The sequence below is a fragment of the Manacus candei genome, unplaced genomic scaffold, assembly GCF_025592945.1.
Source record: "Manacus candei isolate 608988 ecotype Guabito, Panama unplaced genomic scaffold, ASM2559294v1 h1tg000033l, whole genome shotgun sequence".
Lineage (NCBI taxonomy): Eukaryota > Metazoa > Chordata > Aves > Passeriformes > Pipridae > Manacus > Manacus candei.
The window spans coordinates 4,616,415-4,634,715 of NW_026138081.1; the positions used below are offsets into that span (position 1 = coordinate 4,616,415).

At 43.3% G+C, this 18,301-nt stretch overlaps 1 protein-coding gene across 9 annotated transcripts in view; it reads left to right on the plus strand.

Moving 5' to 3' along the window:
• The window catches only part of RAD51B (RAD51 paralog B), a 409,186-nt gene that overhangs the window by 381,319 nt on the left and 9,566 nt on the right, over positions 1–18,301 (plus strand). For 4 of the 9 annotated variants that reach the window (XM_051791444.1, XM_051791441.1, XM_051791443.1 and 1 more), the window contains exon 12: positions 5,015–5,404. The exons of 1 other annotated variant lie outside the window; for it this stretch is intronic. In XM_051791444.1, the coding sequence (XP_051647404.1) occupies positions 5,015–5,166 (152 nt within the window). In that variant the 3' untranslated portion in view covers positions 5,167–5,404. Of the gene's footprint in view, positions 1–5,014; positions 5,411–18,301 lie in introns of those variants that run through there. 4 more of the 9 variants (XR_007905159.1, XM_051791442.1, XM_051791446.1 and 1 more) reach the window with 4 other exon arrangements.

Consider the following 18,301-nt stretch of genomic DNA (forward strand, 5'->3'; position numbering starts at 1 on the left):
TATGGTCTGGGCATCACTGATGTCCTGGCAGCTGTCTGCTGTCAGCATAGCACAACCCCACTGGGATCAGAGCTTGCTGAAGTATCCTTCAAGCTGTCTATGAGCAGCTTTTGAACTTTCATCAGGAAAAGGAAGCAGTTGTTTTCTACACAGAAGTGTCTTTCAGATTGGTGCAAGTATGTAAAATGATTACTTTGGTTCCCATCCAGCCCAATTCATTCAATATTTTTTGTCAGGGTACTTGTCATCAGTGGCATTTGCCCAGGGTGAGTCACACCTACCCAGTCAATGATCTGAGAGAGCCCTCAAATCTTTCTCATTTTCATTTTACAGGGTACAGCCCTGGTAAATTCATGACTGTATTGGACCACACAGCACTTTATAGAGCAGCTCCTTTTCTTCTAACCAGATTTCAGCCTAAGAGGCAACTACTTCCAAAAAAGATTCTCTGGTTCAGTGCCTGCCTTTGTTTTCCGAATGTTTTTCACCACTCTGCTTTCTGGTTACACTGCAAATTTAGGTCCACTCAAGGTATTTTTGCCTCCCCCCTCTGCCCCAAAAATGAAGGAAAGCTGAACTGTATGAAAATGTAGTGAAAACTGAGACCCTCAAGGAAAATGACAAGAGGTGTAGAGGACCTTGCAAGACACTTTCCAGGAAATGGGTGGAAGGTTCATCACATGAGTCACTGAAACCTTAGATGACTAAATTCTTGAGGAATAAACTGTCAGGAATATGATACTGGTCAGGACAGTGCAGGGGGAGAAGAAAACTTCTTAAATAGCTGTTGTTTGGTTTTTTGTCCATGATTCATTCCTGAGGAAATTGCTGCATCTCTGGCCAGGAACAGGGCAGCATGCAGGCAGTGCCAGCCCTCCTCTGCAGAGGCAGCAGGCAAAGCGTGCTGGGGTGCACAGCCCTGCTGCTCCAGGCACAGCACCCCTGACCAAGGAGCTGAGAGGGGATCAGGAGCACTCCATGGCTGTCCTGCCCAGGTGAATAGAGTAAGACAGGATCAGTAGCGCTCATATACCAACTGAATCAATTAACGTCATATTTTTGTATACTAGCGGGTATGAAACCAAGAGGAAATGAAGGTTTTAAAACTCTAATTCTAGCTTCTTTCAAAAAGTTTTCTTGCTCTACCTGCTCCAACCAGTTAACCAAGTTCTAGCAATAAAACTGACCCAAAGGTAATAAGATTTTAAGCTAGTAACAGCAGAAGCAGTCAGACACCCTCCACAGCTACCTGCAGAGGAGCTGAACCAGCATCAGCAGCAGTGGGAAATGTTTGCAGTAGTATCTTGAGTGTGAAGAAACCCCAGTGTTCCAGCATGCCACTGCCAGTTCCCATTTTGAGAAGTTTGACCCAAGCATTTACCATTTCAGCATCAGTTCTGTGTCTCATAATGCTGTTTACGTAATGATTGCTCATTTGGTTCCCATTAAAATCATGGCATTTCTTCTGCAAACCACTGCTCGTAAAAATCTAGCCACCCAGTTTCTCTTTAGATTATAATACAGGAAATAAATAGTAGGATGCACACTGTAATTCTCAGAGAATGGGGGGCTTTTTTTCCCGTTGGACATATAAAGTTCAGACATTAGAAGTACGAATGTGAAAGATCTGTTAAGGATTGGTGAATCCATCTCCTGCAAAAACAGTGTAGTTACTCCCTGGCGGATGTTCCTCAGGTATTATATTGATAAAAAGAGAGTCTACAGCTCTCCACAGTCAAAGCATCAAGAATCCTCTTAAAATTGGAGAAATGGTAAGTGAAGTTCTCTCAGGCCATCCCAGTGCTGCTATACTTTGAGGCAGTGCAGAGTGACTCCTTGTATTATATATACCAGCACTTTGAAGAACTCAGTTTCAAATGTCTCAAACAATGGGGGTTTCACGGCTTCCTGTGGGAGCCTGCTCTGCAGCCTAACTCATTTTACCATCTGGAGCATTTTCCTGAGTGTCTGCTCACTTAAAACTTTCTTTTAATTGTATACCCACTATTTCTTTTTAAAGGTGACTTATCAAAAGTTTCTGTTGTGTGAAATTCACGTAAGGTCATGCTTTTTTTATTTTTTATGAGGATCAAGAAAACCTTGAAAGATTGATGGCTTCTTCTCTTTGCTTTTTCTTCCTCAGAAATAATAATAAGTAATTAATAATGTATTACTGCTTTTCTAGCTATTCATCTCAACGATTTACAAGGAAGGTCAGCATTGTTGTACTCTTTTTACAGATGGGAAAAATTGAAGCACAGGGCAGGAAACAACTTGCCCAAGATCATTCAATGAGTCTATGGCAAGACTTGGATTTTTAAGCAGGTCTCCACAGTACTGCCCTACTTTTTTTCTACCCTTTTTTTTTTTTCTTTTTTTGGCCCAGTCTCATTCCCTTTGGCTTTGTTGGAGTACCTAGGAAGGACAAACTTTCCATGAACTTTATTCAGAATTGTAATATTGTAACTGAAAGGTCAGCTTGTTGAATATTTAACAGTTGCTATCTTTCCAGTGTGTTGGTCAAGCATCCTAATTAAGTAGTGATAAATAAAACCAACTAAGCATTTTAACAGACTGAATCAGTCCCTAGGGCCTCCAAGCTGAATTTCCTTCAGCTAGCCTGTGTTTTCCAAGTTGCAGATTGTCCAGCTTGAACACAGTATATATCAAGCACACTTTATCAGTGCACTGCAGAGAGATTTCCTTCCTTCTCAATGCCACCATGCTTACTTCACATGTTGTATTTCCCTTAGCTGCGGGTTTTGGTAAGCGCGTTTCTCAGAATCTGGGTAGTTGCTGAATTATAAATCTTCCAATTTGGAATAATAACACCACAATGTGTACAGCATGATATACTGGGTAGGGAGCCGAGCCCTGAGCAGGCTTACCTGGATATCAGAAGCAGTCTGGCCTTAGCAGCACAGAGCTCTCCTTGAGTTTCTAGCAGACAGGGTATTTCTCCTACCTACCTGTCCAGCCTGTCATTTCAGTGACCATCTTTAGTGGGACAGGATATGCTTAAGCACATGGTAAGACGAGTGTTGTTCCTCACCTCCACGTGGAAAGGTGAAGGCAGTCACATCTGTGTGCTCGCAGTCTGGTCTGCAGGGGACTTGTAACTACCTCACACTGATCAGAGACTAAACTGATAGTGCCCATCACATGCAAGGTGTAGCACTCTGTATGGATTGAGAAATGAGAAATTAGTGCTGTGGGTAGGCCAGAGTTATATATGAGGAGATAGCACACAGATCTTCTTGGCTTCCGACCATTCGCAAGGTATGCCAGAAGTGAAGTCCTTACCCTCTGAGTTATTCCCCTGCTGCTCTTTCAGGCCTCCTTCATTCCAGGTATCATCCAACCAGCATCTGAGGATTTACCAAAAGCTACAGAACTGCTTTTAGGTCACTAAGTACATTGTCTTTGCTTTCAAATTGAGTTTGAGAAATTACCAGCAGTGTCAAGCTTGTGTCTCCTGGCCATGTGAATAGAGGAAGCTAAGAAGTAACAGTAGATTACATAAAGCAGGGAAATCCCCCTCAAACTTCTCCCAGACTACCTGGAACTGAAGCTGATTTGCATACATACAGTACAAATAACTTTGCAATGGCTTCTAGCCCCATGAAAGGGTTACATGTGTTCATCTGTAATCCTTGAGGCCAGTTCCACCAGTTGAATCACTCAGAGAAGATAAAAAGATTGAATCAGAGCTTGTATAGAAATCTAAGCAGTTTTATATAGCATCAACCAACTTCACGTGAGGATACAACTGGGTAATGCTATTCCACACAAAATCAATGGGAACTGTTCAATACCTGTTAGTGACTAGTAGTTATTCTAGAAAAACAGTGCAGAAAAAACCTGCCAACCTATGTTATGCTTTTTAATTTGTGAGAATGGATGGGTAGTAGTATCATACTTCCACTAAAAGTGCAACTAAACTTCCTATATAAACCCTGTTTGGTGGAAAATGGACCTTACTGTAAACCAGAAAAAAAGCTATAGTACTCTTGTAGTTGAAAACTATGGTCAGCTGCTTTACAAAATTTGAGACTCATTTGGCCAGGAATTCCTGGGTGATGCTGTTCAAAAAGCAGTGGTGTTAAACAGACTTCCAGAACTCCTGTGATTTTTTTAAACATCATGGTTTAACAGAAACAAGCAAGTGAGCAGAGGAGGAGGAAGACTGAGACACATCTTCCTTTGACAACTTATGTAGTAAGCTTTGTGTTTCTTTTACAATATCACCTCTGTTAATATTAATAACGTCATGGCCTGTTGCCATGAAATACCCTGCTTTTCACTCTCCTTCTTTCAGCTTTATTGACTTTCTTCAAAGCTTTGCTACAGAACAATAGGAATCAGCCCAGGTATGAACTGGCTGTTCTGCAGAGTCCTTCAGGTACCTGAGGGGTCTGTGTGCTACAATGGACCTTGTCTCACTGGGTCATCTGTAGAGACTGAAAAATAAGTACATATTTGAATAGGCCTGGGATGCCTGGCAATGCAGTTAATAGCAGCAAACATGAGGACATGACATGATCTGACTGATGATTAATAGCTTGGATATTTTGGTCCTGATAACTGTGTGTGTTCTTCAGTTTGTGTTCCTTTCATCAACTTGCAGGTTGATCAGGAGGGCTTGCACTTTGTTTTTTTATTATTTCCTCTCAGAAACAACAGTCTATTTATTACATATGGTGTCTAATCACAGTAATATGATAATATCTTGTATTCACATAGAGAGCTTCATCCCAAAGCACTCAGCCTGACATGGACATGGGACTAAGATTAGAAGAGGAGCAGCTCATACTGTTTAGGAAGCAGGCTCTGCTTTCAGCCTAGGTATTAATAAAGCACAAGGAGTGGAGCCATAATATTTCCTCTGAATCCAAAGAAATTTGCTATTAGTTGTAAAATATATTGGTATAAGCTGTGCACTGTTTAACTCTAGAAAATATATTTGAACTGTAAATATTGGGGTTGAGGTGTCTGTCTTTATTGTGTGTTTCAGATGGAAAGGATCAAACAAATTTAATTTGGGAAGGAACCAATCCTGCCCTGCAGCCCATACGAGTGAGGAACACTGCCTTGAAAGATACTTTACTTAGTGCTACTTTACCTAGCACTACTGGAGAGACTTCAAGCAATACATTCAATCTATAGAAAGACCAATGGAAACTCCCCAAAGAAAAGAATAAATGACGACATTGTTTTTCAAAAATCTGTTGAAGCATTCTTCTTCTTTTGTCTCTTTGAAGACTAACTTTAAAACCAAGTACTGTTCTTTGTATGTATGGGGCCGCACTTTGCTCTGAACTTATGAAAAACCTGCATTTTGTTCAAGTTGATTTAAGTGACTTAATAATAAAAGCCTCTGAACAACACACATGCTACTGAAGAAGGATAGGCCACACGTCCCTTCCTAATTCACCTCATCAATTTGGAAAAACCAATAGTTAAGCACATGAGTGTCCACAGCTCATAACATAGTGAAATGTACATTTCTTTTCTTTAAGAGAATGATAAACCCGCTCATTGGTGTGATTAAGAAATGATAGCACAGAGAGCACTTATTCCTGTAACTCACTTGAAAATCACCTGAGGTGATGAAAGAGTTGCTAATAGCTGGGCTCTGACAGTTCAGAATGGAAGGAGAACGGGTAGCAATCTGAATGGTAGGAAGATCACTGTGTATTACAGCTGCTTACCTTCCTCTGTCTTCAAAGCACTTTTAAAGTATTCACACCATGACTGCAAACCACAGAACTATTTACTCACTTTACAGACTTAGAGAAAGTATGAGTTGCTCAAGGCCATTGAAGGCATCACTGGCTGTACTGTGACCAGGATCAGGCTGTTCCCAGCTCTCAAGCCTAAGGAAAAGCCATGGGTTCAGTTAGTGCCAACTGCCAATGCACAAGCGCCACTGGCCCGAGAGGTTGGTTCTGTCCTCTGCTGTCACAGGGAAAGCCTCCCTGAGCAACTGCTTGAAAAGCAGAGTAACCTGTACAGAATGAAATAATACCTGTGCTTGGGTACAGTTGCATGGATTATTTCAATAGTTAATAGCCATCCCCCCTGCCAGGATGTCTGTTGAGTTCACTTAGTCCATGACTGTGAGTTCTATCCATCCTAGATGTCTTCCAGGTCAGGAAGACTGGTGTGCTGTTGGTTGCACCAGGAGCTCCTGACTGGTGTATTTGAAGCAGTCCATCCTCACTGTCAGTGGTAGTTATGACATACAGTAGCAGTGTCATTCAGCAACCAGTATTACTTATGCAATTAAACATTACAGACTGTTCTCACCCAAAAATCAAATCCCCTCGAGATACACATCGTGTTTCCCTGTTCCTCTGCATCACCCACCAAGTGCACCCAGGTCCTTGAGCAAAAACAATCCCACAGAATGGTTTGTCTTTGCTTGAGGCAGGACTAATCTCAACTGTCTAATCTAACGCATTTCTCATATGCATCACAGGGACTTTATCCCCTTTTATGGTACATAGAGGTTCTGATTGGGCAGAGCCAGTTCAGTTGGTAGAGCCTCAGGTGTTAACGAACCAGGTGGCTTTTGCTAAATTCCAATGTTTGAAGGTCCCATTGCTTTCAATGTGGTTTTCAACAGTCCATTGTACCATTCAACTTTCCCAGAGGCTGGTACATGATAGGGAATGTGATATACCCACTCAACACCATGCTCTCTGGCACAACATGCCGCAAACCACAGAACTACTTCCTTACCTTACAGGCTTTTGCTGTTTGCTAGGCAGTCTTTGGGTGATGAGAGAGTTCCTGGGGAGCACATGGCCCCTGTTTAAAAGTACTGCACACCCTTACTGTGGCACTGCAAGAGACATGGAAGCTGATGTTGCATCACTCCCAGCCACCAAGCAGGATGGCATGGAGACAGCATATCTGCAGCCATCTACTTACACACCTGCTCATGCAGCTTTGGGCTCTCCTTTAACAAGGAAGTTTCCATCACAACAAGGAAGCTACTCCATTTCAATAAGCTACTTTTAAAAGCTAATACATTTCACCTTGGGAAGAGCAATTTTCCAGCTTCAGTGTTACCAGTTTTGGGGTTTGAAGAAACCTTTGTAACATGTAATTTTAATTTTGTTTTAACTAAGATTCAGATTTTCCTGAGGGTGTTGCACTACTGGCCACTCAAACCCTGCTGAACTTGCTTGTAGCCATTTTATCTGGGTATCTTGTAAATATTTGGTAGAACACTCAGACAGAGAAGTGTTTTTGCTCTTAGTCACATGCCTGGTTCCAGGACCTTTTGGAAGCACAAAAGACTGAAAGCAGGGAAAATTCCACTGAGATGCATTAAAGTCTCCAGGGAGCAACTGCACTCTGTTTAGACTGAAATTTCTCATTGCTGACTCTCCCTATTTTTAAAAAACATTAAAAATATAGAGAGGGGAAAGCTAGTGGGTTTCACTGTTATAAACACCAAAATGTTTTCACTCATTTCTCTTATGTTGCAGAACCATTGGCAGTTGGAGAGGGAGATAATGCTCTCTGCGCTACCTGGGAAATTTCCATCCAATTTCTAAAATGTTTTACAAACATTAATGAATTAAAGTTTAATCCCCTTTTCATCCCTGTGAAGCAAGTACAGTTTAAAGACAGGGCTAATGAGACTAAAATAGTTGTGCCTTGCTGAAGTCACGTGGGCAGCGTGGTAAGAGGACTTGGGTCTTTGAGTCACAGCTTTCTAGCTTATACCACAGAAAACACACATTCCCTCCCTTTTCCAGGCTTGCTATACTTCCCCTTCTGGGATATGGTGAAAACATGCTGGCATCACACCTTGAGACAACCTTTGCTTTTCCCTCTTGAAACAGAGAGATTGCTCACAACTGCTGTCCCATGGAATTAAAATGTTGAAAAAATCAGAGAGGGATATGAGGTGAGGGAAAAACAATCAAGTCACTACTCTGTCTGCCTTGGGCATGCTCTCCTCCACTACCAGTGGAGTTGGTGTTCTGTCAGGAGCATCCTCAAACATTTTTTTATGTGCTTCCATATAATATTCAGGCAGGTCTATGGTAAAAATGCCATTACCAAAGAGAGAACTTGACTGACAAGAAAATTGGACAGATGAGCCAATAAGTCACTCCTGTATTGAATATATGTAATTTCATTATCCTTCTGTATGTGACCTGCATTTCTTACTGCTTGTTATTATCAGAACCCTGTAACTACTGCTGCAGCCATCTCTTTCACTTCTTCAGAAGAGAGGGATAATCCATCAGCCAGTTCCTCTCCAGTGGTATGAGAGGCTTTTACTGGGGGGATTAATGGTCAGTTGAAGAGAGCTGTTCCCGACAGGACTGAGCCAAAAACAATGTGCATGTGAGTCATGAAGTGGAAGAGAAGGAAACAAATCTATAGATTCAAAGTTTTTGAATTATTTCTTTTCCCTAGCTTCCTTTGTCCACACTGATCAATAGCCAGACATGCAAAAACTGGATATATGTTGTTGGTGACCAGTGTAAGCAGAACTGAAAGCTTCTCCCACTGAGCAAACAAACCTGAAGTCAGTCAGCCCCTAAAACCAGATCAGTGTGTACCAGCTATTCCAGCCCTTGTAGGTGAGAGAAGCTGGGAGAAAAATCAGATCACAGTGCAGCAGCCTCCTCTTGTCTCTCCTGTGACCCCATGGTGTACCTCAGCACTAAAGCCTTTGGCCTCTTCACACTATTACCTTCTGTGGTGAGGCCCCAGAACCGGTCCTTGGGTATGCTGCTTCTCTAACACTCATCCCTGCAGAGGATCTGGACTCACTGCAAATGCTGTGCACAGTGCTCATTTCATTCCTTGTTGAAAGGGAGCCAGGCCTGAGGTGGAACATGGCAAGCAGTTCGCCGCACCTGGCAACTCCACACAGCTGCTGAAAACAAGCGAGGAAGAAAGCAGTGTACAAATGCAGGGGAATTTTCACATAGGCAGGATGTAATTAGCAGAGCTGGAATTTGGCCAGGACACTGGGGTTAAAACACTGGCTCACAGGTAACACAGTGGGATCTTTCATAATTCAAATGCTCAGGATCTCCCATTTCCATTTTACCTGGAAGATGTCATAAGACAGTTCCCTATTTAATGTCTCTGGGCAGCTCTCGAACATCTGACACAAAGGAAGAAGTGTCTAAATGGTGCTGCACCTGCAGCGCTTCTCCGCCAGCAACTGCCCACTGTGAACAGCAGCTGAAAAGATCACATCCTGACAGGACTATGGCTGCATCACTCTAAAACACACCTCAGCTGCCTCCATGCCTTGGGTTTCACTTCACCCCTAACTCTAATTACTCAGTTTTCAGGCTCCAAATCCCTACCAAACAGAAGGAGAAGATGATAAAATTAGGGCATTCCCTTGCACATAAAACATAAAAGAGAGAATATTAATAAGAGCAGCATTACATGCTGCTTCAACCTTATTCTCTGCCATTTGAAATAGTACCAGATAGCAACTGGGCAACAGAGAATTTAGATGAAGTACTTCCCCCCAGAGCAGATGAGTGAGCTTTTCCAACTGGCCTTGCTGGTGATAGAACGTTAAGAGCTTGTGCTGCCTCCTTCCTTCCAGCAAGGAAATCACGTTCAAGGCAGCAAAACATTTTTTTCCCCTTCATGATCTCACTTTCTGTATAAGCAATCTTTGTGTTTACTACGAGGATGTTGCATGTCCACAAAAGGTCAGGGAAGTCATTCATGAATCTCAAGTGTGCAAAATTTACACAATGTTTCTACCATGATGTGGCCCATAGTCTGAAATAGAAATAATAGCAAACCTCTAGCCCCTCATCAGTCAGACCTGCAGACTATTTACAGTCAAAGAGCTGACTTCCTCCATGTGATGCAGTGCACGCAAGCAAAACAAGAAGTGTTCCTGCCATCCAAAAAAGTATAATCTCTGCATCAGTAAGTCATGAAAAAGGGACCCCTTCTATGCCTCTGAGGGGTCCCCATAGCAGATTTTGGTTTATTTAGGGGTTTTTTTGTATGCCCAGGGTGACGTACAAGTCCCCCTCTTTGTCAAGTGTTCCTTAATACAATCACCAGCCAAACTTGACGAGAGCAAGACTTACTCCAATGACAAAGTGAGCTGGTGAGAGTAAAGTATGGGCAGCTGCAGGCAACAGGAAATCCAGTACTAATAAATAAAATGTCTTATAGCCAGAAAGAGGAAATAAACAGCGGCAGCACAAATTGAGAGGACAGAAGAGAGGAACACAGCATAACTGTGGCATGGGAATCACTGCATTACAGTGAGCTTATTTTACAGAATGTTGTCCCAGTTTATTATGTGTTCAGACTGCAAAAAAAAGTGGGGGAATTGGGGGACTGTTCAAAGAGAGGGTCTCTATCAGAAGTTGTCAACAACCACTGTAATTAAGGAAGCAGCCAGAGCACACACAACTGGAGCCGCCGCCAAACTGAAATGAAAGCATTTTTTGTTTGCAGCCATAGCCCCAAAGGATAATAAAAGATGGTTCTACCCTGCCAAGCGAAGAGCTGCAGGGTCACCGTTTCTAGATGGCCCTACTCCCATCTTTCCAAGATTACACATCGTGGGGAGGCAGCAAGTCACACTTCCTAAGTGCACTTTTGAAGCCCATGCCTGCACACCCCATCTGAACTGCAGCCACCTGGGGAGGCCAGCCATGGGACAGGTGAGTCCCAAACCACCATGGTTACGATGGATGTGGAACCACCTGAGCTCTGCCCCTAGCCGACAGGCTGTTCTGGCACTGCTTGGTTCAGATTGCTGAAGCAGCAATCCTGAATTTTTCCCCCTTGCACTTGGCTGTGGTTTGTGCCACGGCCCCACAGCATTGCCACCACCAGTGGGAGCTGCCGCATTCAGAAGAGCTGCACCCCGCTTTCCTGCTGAAGGCGGCTGCATTTAGGAGGCTCCCTGATGTCTTGACAAGGACCTTTGTCCATGTGGCAGCAGGTGCTATGGAGCAGCAGGTGGGTTGGCAGAGCCGAGAAGGTTGGCACAGACCTTCTCAGACCATGGGACAGTATCATGATGCTTTCACTGGTAGCTGTAGAAACTGGTGTGCAGGTTCAGCGAAGGGAAAGAAGTCATTCAGAAGTTGCATGCATATTTCTGAATTCATTCATTGAGTGGCATTTGCCTTTCATCCTCCCCCTTGAGCCTTCTGTGCATTGCTGGCATTCTCTCCCAATCCCATGTAATAATTCCCAGGACTCCACAAGCCACTGCCTGCCAATGGAGCCCATAGTCACTGGACTGCAAGCCTGGTCACATGAAAAGTTACACGCAAAGGTTTAACTCTTTCTCCTGACCCCAGCCCCTGTTCCTGTGAATCCCCTGCAGTGTTTTCCTAATCAGGTGCCAGGGAAGCTTTGCACCAGGCAGGGTGCTAAGAAGGTGACTATTTAGCTGCAGTATTTCCAGAGTCTTTGAGTTCCCTCCGAAGCTGTAAATAAAAGCAGTGGAGCCAGGTTTATGTCTGACAAGGCTGCCATTTAGACCTGAAGCAAAAAAAGAACTTTCCAACCAAAGGCATATTGTGGTTGCCTCGCTTTCTCTAGCCCAGCTTCCATACTAATGGTGAATTGCTTCATCAGGGTATGGAAATCATTTCCCAAAGCCCATATACAGGGTACACAGCTATGGTACAGTATAATTTTAACCTTCACTGAATATTGACAATATGTCTATTACTAGGAAGTCAAAAAGAAAATACAGTCCTTTCCCTAAAGCCTTCCATTACCAAATTCTAGATGATAGTGCAGGTATTTACTACATCACACAAACTGTGAAAGGGATGACATGTTCTCTTTTGCATCCCTCCTACCTGTGAGACATCAGAGAAAAAACATGCTTTTGGAGAATCTCAAATGGATCTTTTATTAAATGTAGATGAAAAACAAAAATATTCAAGGGCTGTTTCTGATATATAGGGGCAGTTACAGTTGTTTCCTTGCTATCACTGTTATGTGAGGGAATGCAGGTATCTCCTGCAGAAAGAGTTCTTGTTCTCCACCTGATGTTTTCACATAGGATTTCACACATGATGGTGTATGATTCATAACTTGCAGCTCAGCTTTGGGAAGCATGGGAATTGTGTCTGGCGGTCAGGGTTCAGTGTTCATTTCATCTGGGTTTCATACAGCCCACAGAAAGACGAGCCAATTGCACCTTTGAGCCAAACAGCTGGATAATCAAACCGAGTGTTTGGTTTCAATCTTGGGTTTGGTTGTTTTTTTTTTTTTGAGAGGTGAGGGGTCCAGCTGGTTATGAACTCCAACCTATACTTACATTTTTATGGCTTTAAGTAAAAAGACCATGGCAAAGTTGCTGTCTATTTATATTGGTCTGACTTAAGCTCCATCATTACCAACATAACTTTCAAAAACAAACAAAAAAGCCCCCAAATCAACATATTTTTCAAATTCTCTGCTTTTCTCATGCATGCAAAAGTGTAAGCCTGTTCTGCTTGACTAACTGGCTGTTTGATTATTGCTTTACATTATGTTACATTCTTTAATTCTTAACTGTAAGCTACCAAAATCATAAAATCTGAGTTCTAATCTCACACTCAAATGTAACTACTAAAAAATTACTTGTCTAACTCTTTAGTAGATATGTCATCTAACAAGCTTTGCTTAAATTGTATATTCCCAACTCAATATGAACAGGAGTTGAGAAATCCTGCTTCTCCCAGATGAGAGCATAATATAGGAGTTACTTTTCTCACTGAAAAGCATTAGCAAAATAGGTGCATAAATACTGGGGTTTAATCAGCCAGTGCTCTCTGTTTACTTAAAGGAAAAACTTATTTAAACCTTCAGGAGAGATTCAAGCTACCATTGAGAATGGAGACAGACCTGAGCACCCAAATGGTAATATGTGTGTAGAAAAAAATACAAGACGGTGATGTCTGTGCCTGTGATCAGCTGGCATTGCCCACCCTGCCACATGACAGCCAGGAGACCAGCAAGGAGGATTTTCCATTTTTGGAAAGTGCAGTGAAATGGGAGTGCAGATTGATCTCCAAATTGTGTTTCTTTCTATAAAGTATTGTCTTCAAGATACTGCTTGGTATTCATTCCATCAAATATTTTGACAATTTGAACAAATAAGTAGGAAATGGTTTTGATTTTTGGCCCCAGTGAGCCATCTGTGAAGAAGAATAAGTAGTGCAGCATGTGCTGTGTCTCTTAAATACTCTTCTTTGCCAGAAACACATGTGGTGTGTTTCCCAGGCTGTGGAAAGGGTTATCATTTCCAGTCCACCAAGTCACCCGTCTCTCTCCACATACCGTCCCCAACCCCACATCAGTCTGGGTTGAAAGGGAGCATCCCTCTGAGTTACTATACTGTTACTTGTTTTGAGGGAGAGGGTGCATGTGCATATAATACATTACTCTGTGCATGTTTCTGAGAAGTGTTGTATTTGCAGTCACTTTACAGTGGCACAAAAGAGCAGCAGCAAGCCAAGGCAGTGCATACGCAGGCACCTGAGAGGCAAACCTTTATGCCTCTCTGCCATGCTCTGCAGAGCCTGGCCAATTTGTGCTAGAGTGCTGCCACAACACACCTTCGGAGGAGCCCTGGGCCAGGGCGCCACTTGGCTTGTGGAGATGCCAGAAGAGCTTTTGTCTGTGCTTTCACTGTGGGTTTAAGTAGTTTGATTAGCATTTGGGTCAGAGCACATGGAGCAGCCCCGGGTGGGGTGGGAGAAGTCACACTGTGAGGCCACACTTGAACATGACCACTTTACTGCACCGCCCTGGGTACAAAGCCTACTTGTGGGGCGCGTCCCGTCGCGTGTCACGCTTTGGTTGTCAGTGGCATTTATGGGTTGCTGAGGGGTGACACAATAACCTCTTTATGCTTAAAAGAATAGTGGGGGGGAATCACAGCAGACCATTGGAAACATAGTGGCAAAGAAGTGGTTTGGCTTTTGTCTGTCCCTCAAGGTAAGGTGCCCAAGCAGTCACTGAGATGCCTCTGATGTGCTAGAAGGACCAGAGTAAAGCAGCATCAAAGGTGAATGCAGACTTCAGGTATGTGGATGGGAGAGGAGTTAAAAGAAATACCTGAGAAAGACCCCATGTTACCTCTGTGATAACAACATGATAAAACTGCTTATTTGGGGTAGTTTTATAGCAGCTCAATCTGAAGTCTGGGCTGCCACAGCCTTGGGGCCCCCACTGCCTTCAACACAAGAGTAGCCAGACAAGGAATCAGCTCAAAGAGCTGATAAGTCTGGAAATTAAACTTTGGTTTTTAATTAAAAAAAAAAAGGTTTGCTTTCCTAAACTGTCTGAAAGTTTCATTAAAAGATAACTGGAAAAATAAAAATACTAGGAAAAGGCCAAAACAGACAAAAAATTGAAAAAATACTAATATGGACTATAAAACTAGTTAAATCTTTCTTACTGTATCTATCACTGTCTCCTTTGCCAGCCCCTCATCCATCCACTCCACAAAGCAGTAAGCCTAAATAATTCAGATATGCTAAAGCAAAGCTACTCTGAATATGACTTCTAGCCTAATAAGTCAGAGCCTTATCCAGTTCCCATGAAAAGCATCAGGAAACTTTCCTTCAACACTAATACACATAAGATTGCATTGCAGAACAACCACGTAACTTTCAACCAAAAAGTGAAGTTTTTCTAAAGCACTGATAAAATATTCATGCAGGAGAACGTGGAAACTCTGACTGGAGCAGTCCCATTGCTAAATATATTTCAAGTGAGCATAATCATTTTTGGAGCCACACTCGTTCTCACTAGTGATGTGTGCTCTAAGGGGAAAATACAAAACGAATGTGGATTTTTTTAAAGGAAAAAGTGTTGATAATTTCTTTATTATGGATGTGCAGTAAGACTCCCCCTCTGCTGCTGGGAAAACCAGTTTCTGCTTAATAAGCATTAAAGCATATCCTAATTTTTAAAAAGCATTTGTTAGGCAAAACAGGGCTTTTTTACAATGCTTTCATTTTTTTGCAATTGGAGTCTTTCTGTTGATGCCAGCTGCTTTAGTTGTAGGTATTTTCTGGGAGGTGGTGTCTGTCAGTAAGTCCCACGTGGGTGTCCCCTTGGCTATCTCTCATAGCTGCCTTTCTATAAATCACAGCATATTAAAAAAAGGGGGGTAGTGCTGACATGTGAACTAATCCCCACATCAAAGAGAGCAACTCTCCCTCCTCCAAACACCCGCCCCCCTCTTTTGCTGGGAAAAGTCTAACGCCTAGAAGGTGATTTACACAAAACTTCATCCCAGTTGTTAGGAAACTTGCAGTGCTGCTTACTCGACAACTGCAGAAGAAACCTGGGAATCAGGGTCCACAATAGCTAGCCTGCGGCTTGCAGCATTTGGCAATTCAGGAGAGAAATAAAACAACTGGCTTGTTGCAGCAAACCTGTGTATATGTTGATTGCATGGCAGGATAGGCATGTATATAGACAGATGTAAACGTGACTAGTAATGTGGGTCTGTATGGGCATATCTATATCTGCATCTGCTTACAACTACTTGTATAGGCACAAGAGTACCTGTCCTAGCACATACAAGAACACACAGAGAAATACCTTGCTCTCTATCTGCTAGAAGCAAAGAGGGCCAACAGGAAATATACATTAAAAACAGAAGTCCATATGGGCATCCAGTGGCCAAGACATGGAGAGGGCTAGTTATCTTAAAGTATTCATTCCAGCTGTAGGCCTGCCTTTGAGATAATGGTTTAAATGCTAGGAATATATGAAAAAGGGGAATGCTCTGTATAAGACAGGATTAAAGCGTCTACTCACTGCTGCCTTTGCATTTGCAAATGCTCCCTGTGCACTGACTAAACACACAAGATACCTCCAAATAATGGTCTGTCTTTGGAATGCAGCTGAAGGGAGGAAAAAATGCCTCTATCTGGCTAGATAACTCTCTTTTTCCAAATTAATGCTGAGTCTGTGCCTGTGCTGGGCACATATCATTCAGACATACCAACAAAACATATGTAACACAGACAGAACTATACTGGTGGTTCTGGGTTCACAATCAATAAACAAAAATACCTGGTAGATTAGTTTAGCTTGCTTGCCACTCTCTTCTCCCACCACCCACACAGGCAGGTAGGGATGCCCTGGGTCCAGCATGGCCCTGGCCCACCCAAGTCATCCCTTGCCCCAGGCCAGGGGGCCATGAACACCTGTCTGCATAAATCTGTGTCACTGCCAAAAGAAGCACATGAGGTTCATTCCTAGTGCAAGAGAGTGAACTGGAGTGGGGAACGGAGGTAGATTCAAAAAAAAGCATCCTTTTGATAAGCCTTGGTTGGTTGTGGTCCAGCTGCACTCACCAGTCCACTTCGGTGTGATTGCACAAGAGCTGAGGAATAGAAGCAAGTAGCCAGAGGCAGTGAGACACCAAGGCAGCTCCCGTGTTGGTGGCAAGTGCTGGCTTAAAACATTCAAGCAAGTACAGCCTGAGGGAGAGCATCAGGCATGCCAGGAGCCCCACATCTCCCACTCCACTTACAGGAAGGGCATGGCACACACTAGAGGGGGGGGAGGCAGAGTCCAAAGCTTTTGTTATTACAGTTACATGCTTCCTCCACATAGATGTGCAGCTCTGCATGTGTCTGTGCCTGTCCCCTGCCCTGTGTCAAGTGGAGAGGATGTGAAAGAAATCCCAGCGTGGTTGCACCTTCACCTCCAGTACTTGGAAAAACAAACACAGCCATTCTCCTGTTTGTTGATTTCAATCAGAGTGCTCCTTCCATTACAAAACCATTTCCCTGCAGGCAACAGGCTAAAACCTATTTGCTTATTACTCTGCAAGAGAAAATTATGGTTTCAGGATGGGTGCAGTCTTCAAGCATCTTTTCTCTTGATAGACAGATTGAAAGGAAAGAGCCCTCCCAGCTACCTCTCAGCAATTGTGCTGTGCTTCCTTGTTGTGCATAACTTTTCATGTTTTCTAGCTCAGAAACACATGCCACATGTATCTGTTTCTCCTCTTCTTGAAGTACACATCTCAGTATGGGAGAGCTTTTTGCTCAGAAAATTAACCAGGTCCTTCATCACAGGTATTTATATAGAGATTACTGTGACCACTGAAAGCTGCAACCAGAACTGCAACTCAAAGGATGCCACCCCCCGCCCCCACCCCCACCCCCATCTATAATTTTCAAAGCCAAAACCAAACACTTCTGAATGAAGAGTAAGTTTCCTCCTGTTGCTCAGGCTAATGGCTTCCCCAGCTCCTATTTAGGAGTGTAGATACCAAGCCAACTTTTGGAACTGGCTCAGCTAAGTTGGACTCTGGGTGTGAGATACATCCTTGTTTGAGACAACCACATAGGAAACATATCACAAGTCTCTTCTAGCCTGTTTTTATTGATGAGATGCACCCATCGGCAGTTCCTAGTGCTGACTGGGACAATTCTGGATGAAAACTGCAAGAGGAAGACCAAAGTTTATCTAGAACTGGCACCAGTTTTGGTGCTTGGCTGAATTTGCTGGTTTTACTGAGTCCAGAGCTCTTTGTTTATACCAACACCACCTCTCCCTGCAACCCCACCACCCCAAAATAATACAACTACTCTCAACTCCTTTTTTGTCAGGTTTAATCGCTTCGTTGCCAGGTGGTCTTTTAGGTGGCAACTCTTCTGGCTGTTCTTTTAGGTGGCTGGCACTTTACCTTCCTCCCAAATCCAAGCCAACTGCATTAAAAAGTGAATTTACATTGCAGGGTGATGGTGGGAGGGTACCCCAGCAATGTCAAAGGAAAAGCAGATCAAAAAGAGCTGCTAGTATTGGATATGTGGGCTGTCCTTTCAGCTGCTTTGGGCAACATCCTTTCAGCACAAGAAAAGCTCAAAACAATTTGGTTAATCTGTTGTTAAACAGACAGTCTGATGGGAGACAGGTCTGTCATTGTCTGGGCAGGGAATTACCTGTCTGTAATGGATGTGAGCTTCTTTGCCTTTTCCCATCATTTCGTATCCATAGTGGCAAGTGAGTTCATGGATCAGCACCTTGCTGGCCTGGAACGGACTGTCTCTCAGCTCTGTGATGCCAGGACTCCTTCCTTCTGGCTGCTCTAGGGAGAAGCAGGAGCTCGTAGTACAGGTGCTACATAACACATCATACCTGAAGGCTGTGGCAGCCAAAAATCTCTCTCCATAACTCTACTATGTGAGGTGGTTCAGACAAGCATGGAAGGGCCTTGCAGGGCACTCACTGGCTGTGGCCAACCTGCTGCTGGTGGCAATTTCAAGGAGACAAGACATCAACTTGTGTCCTG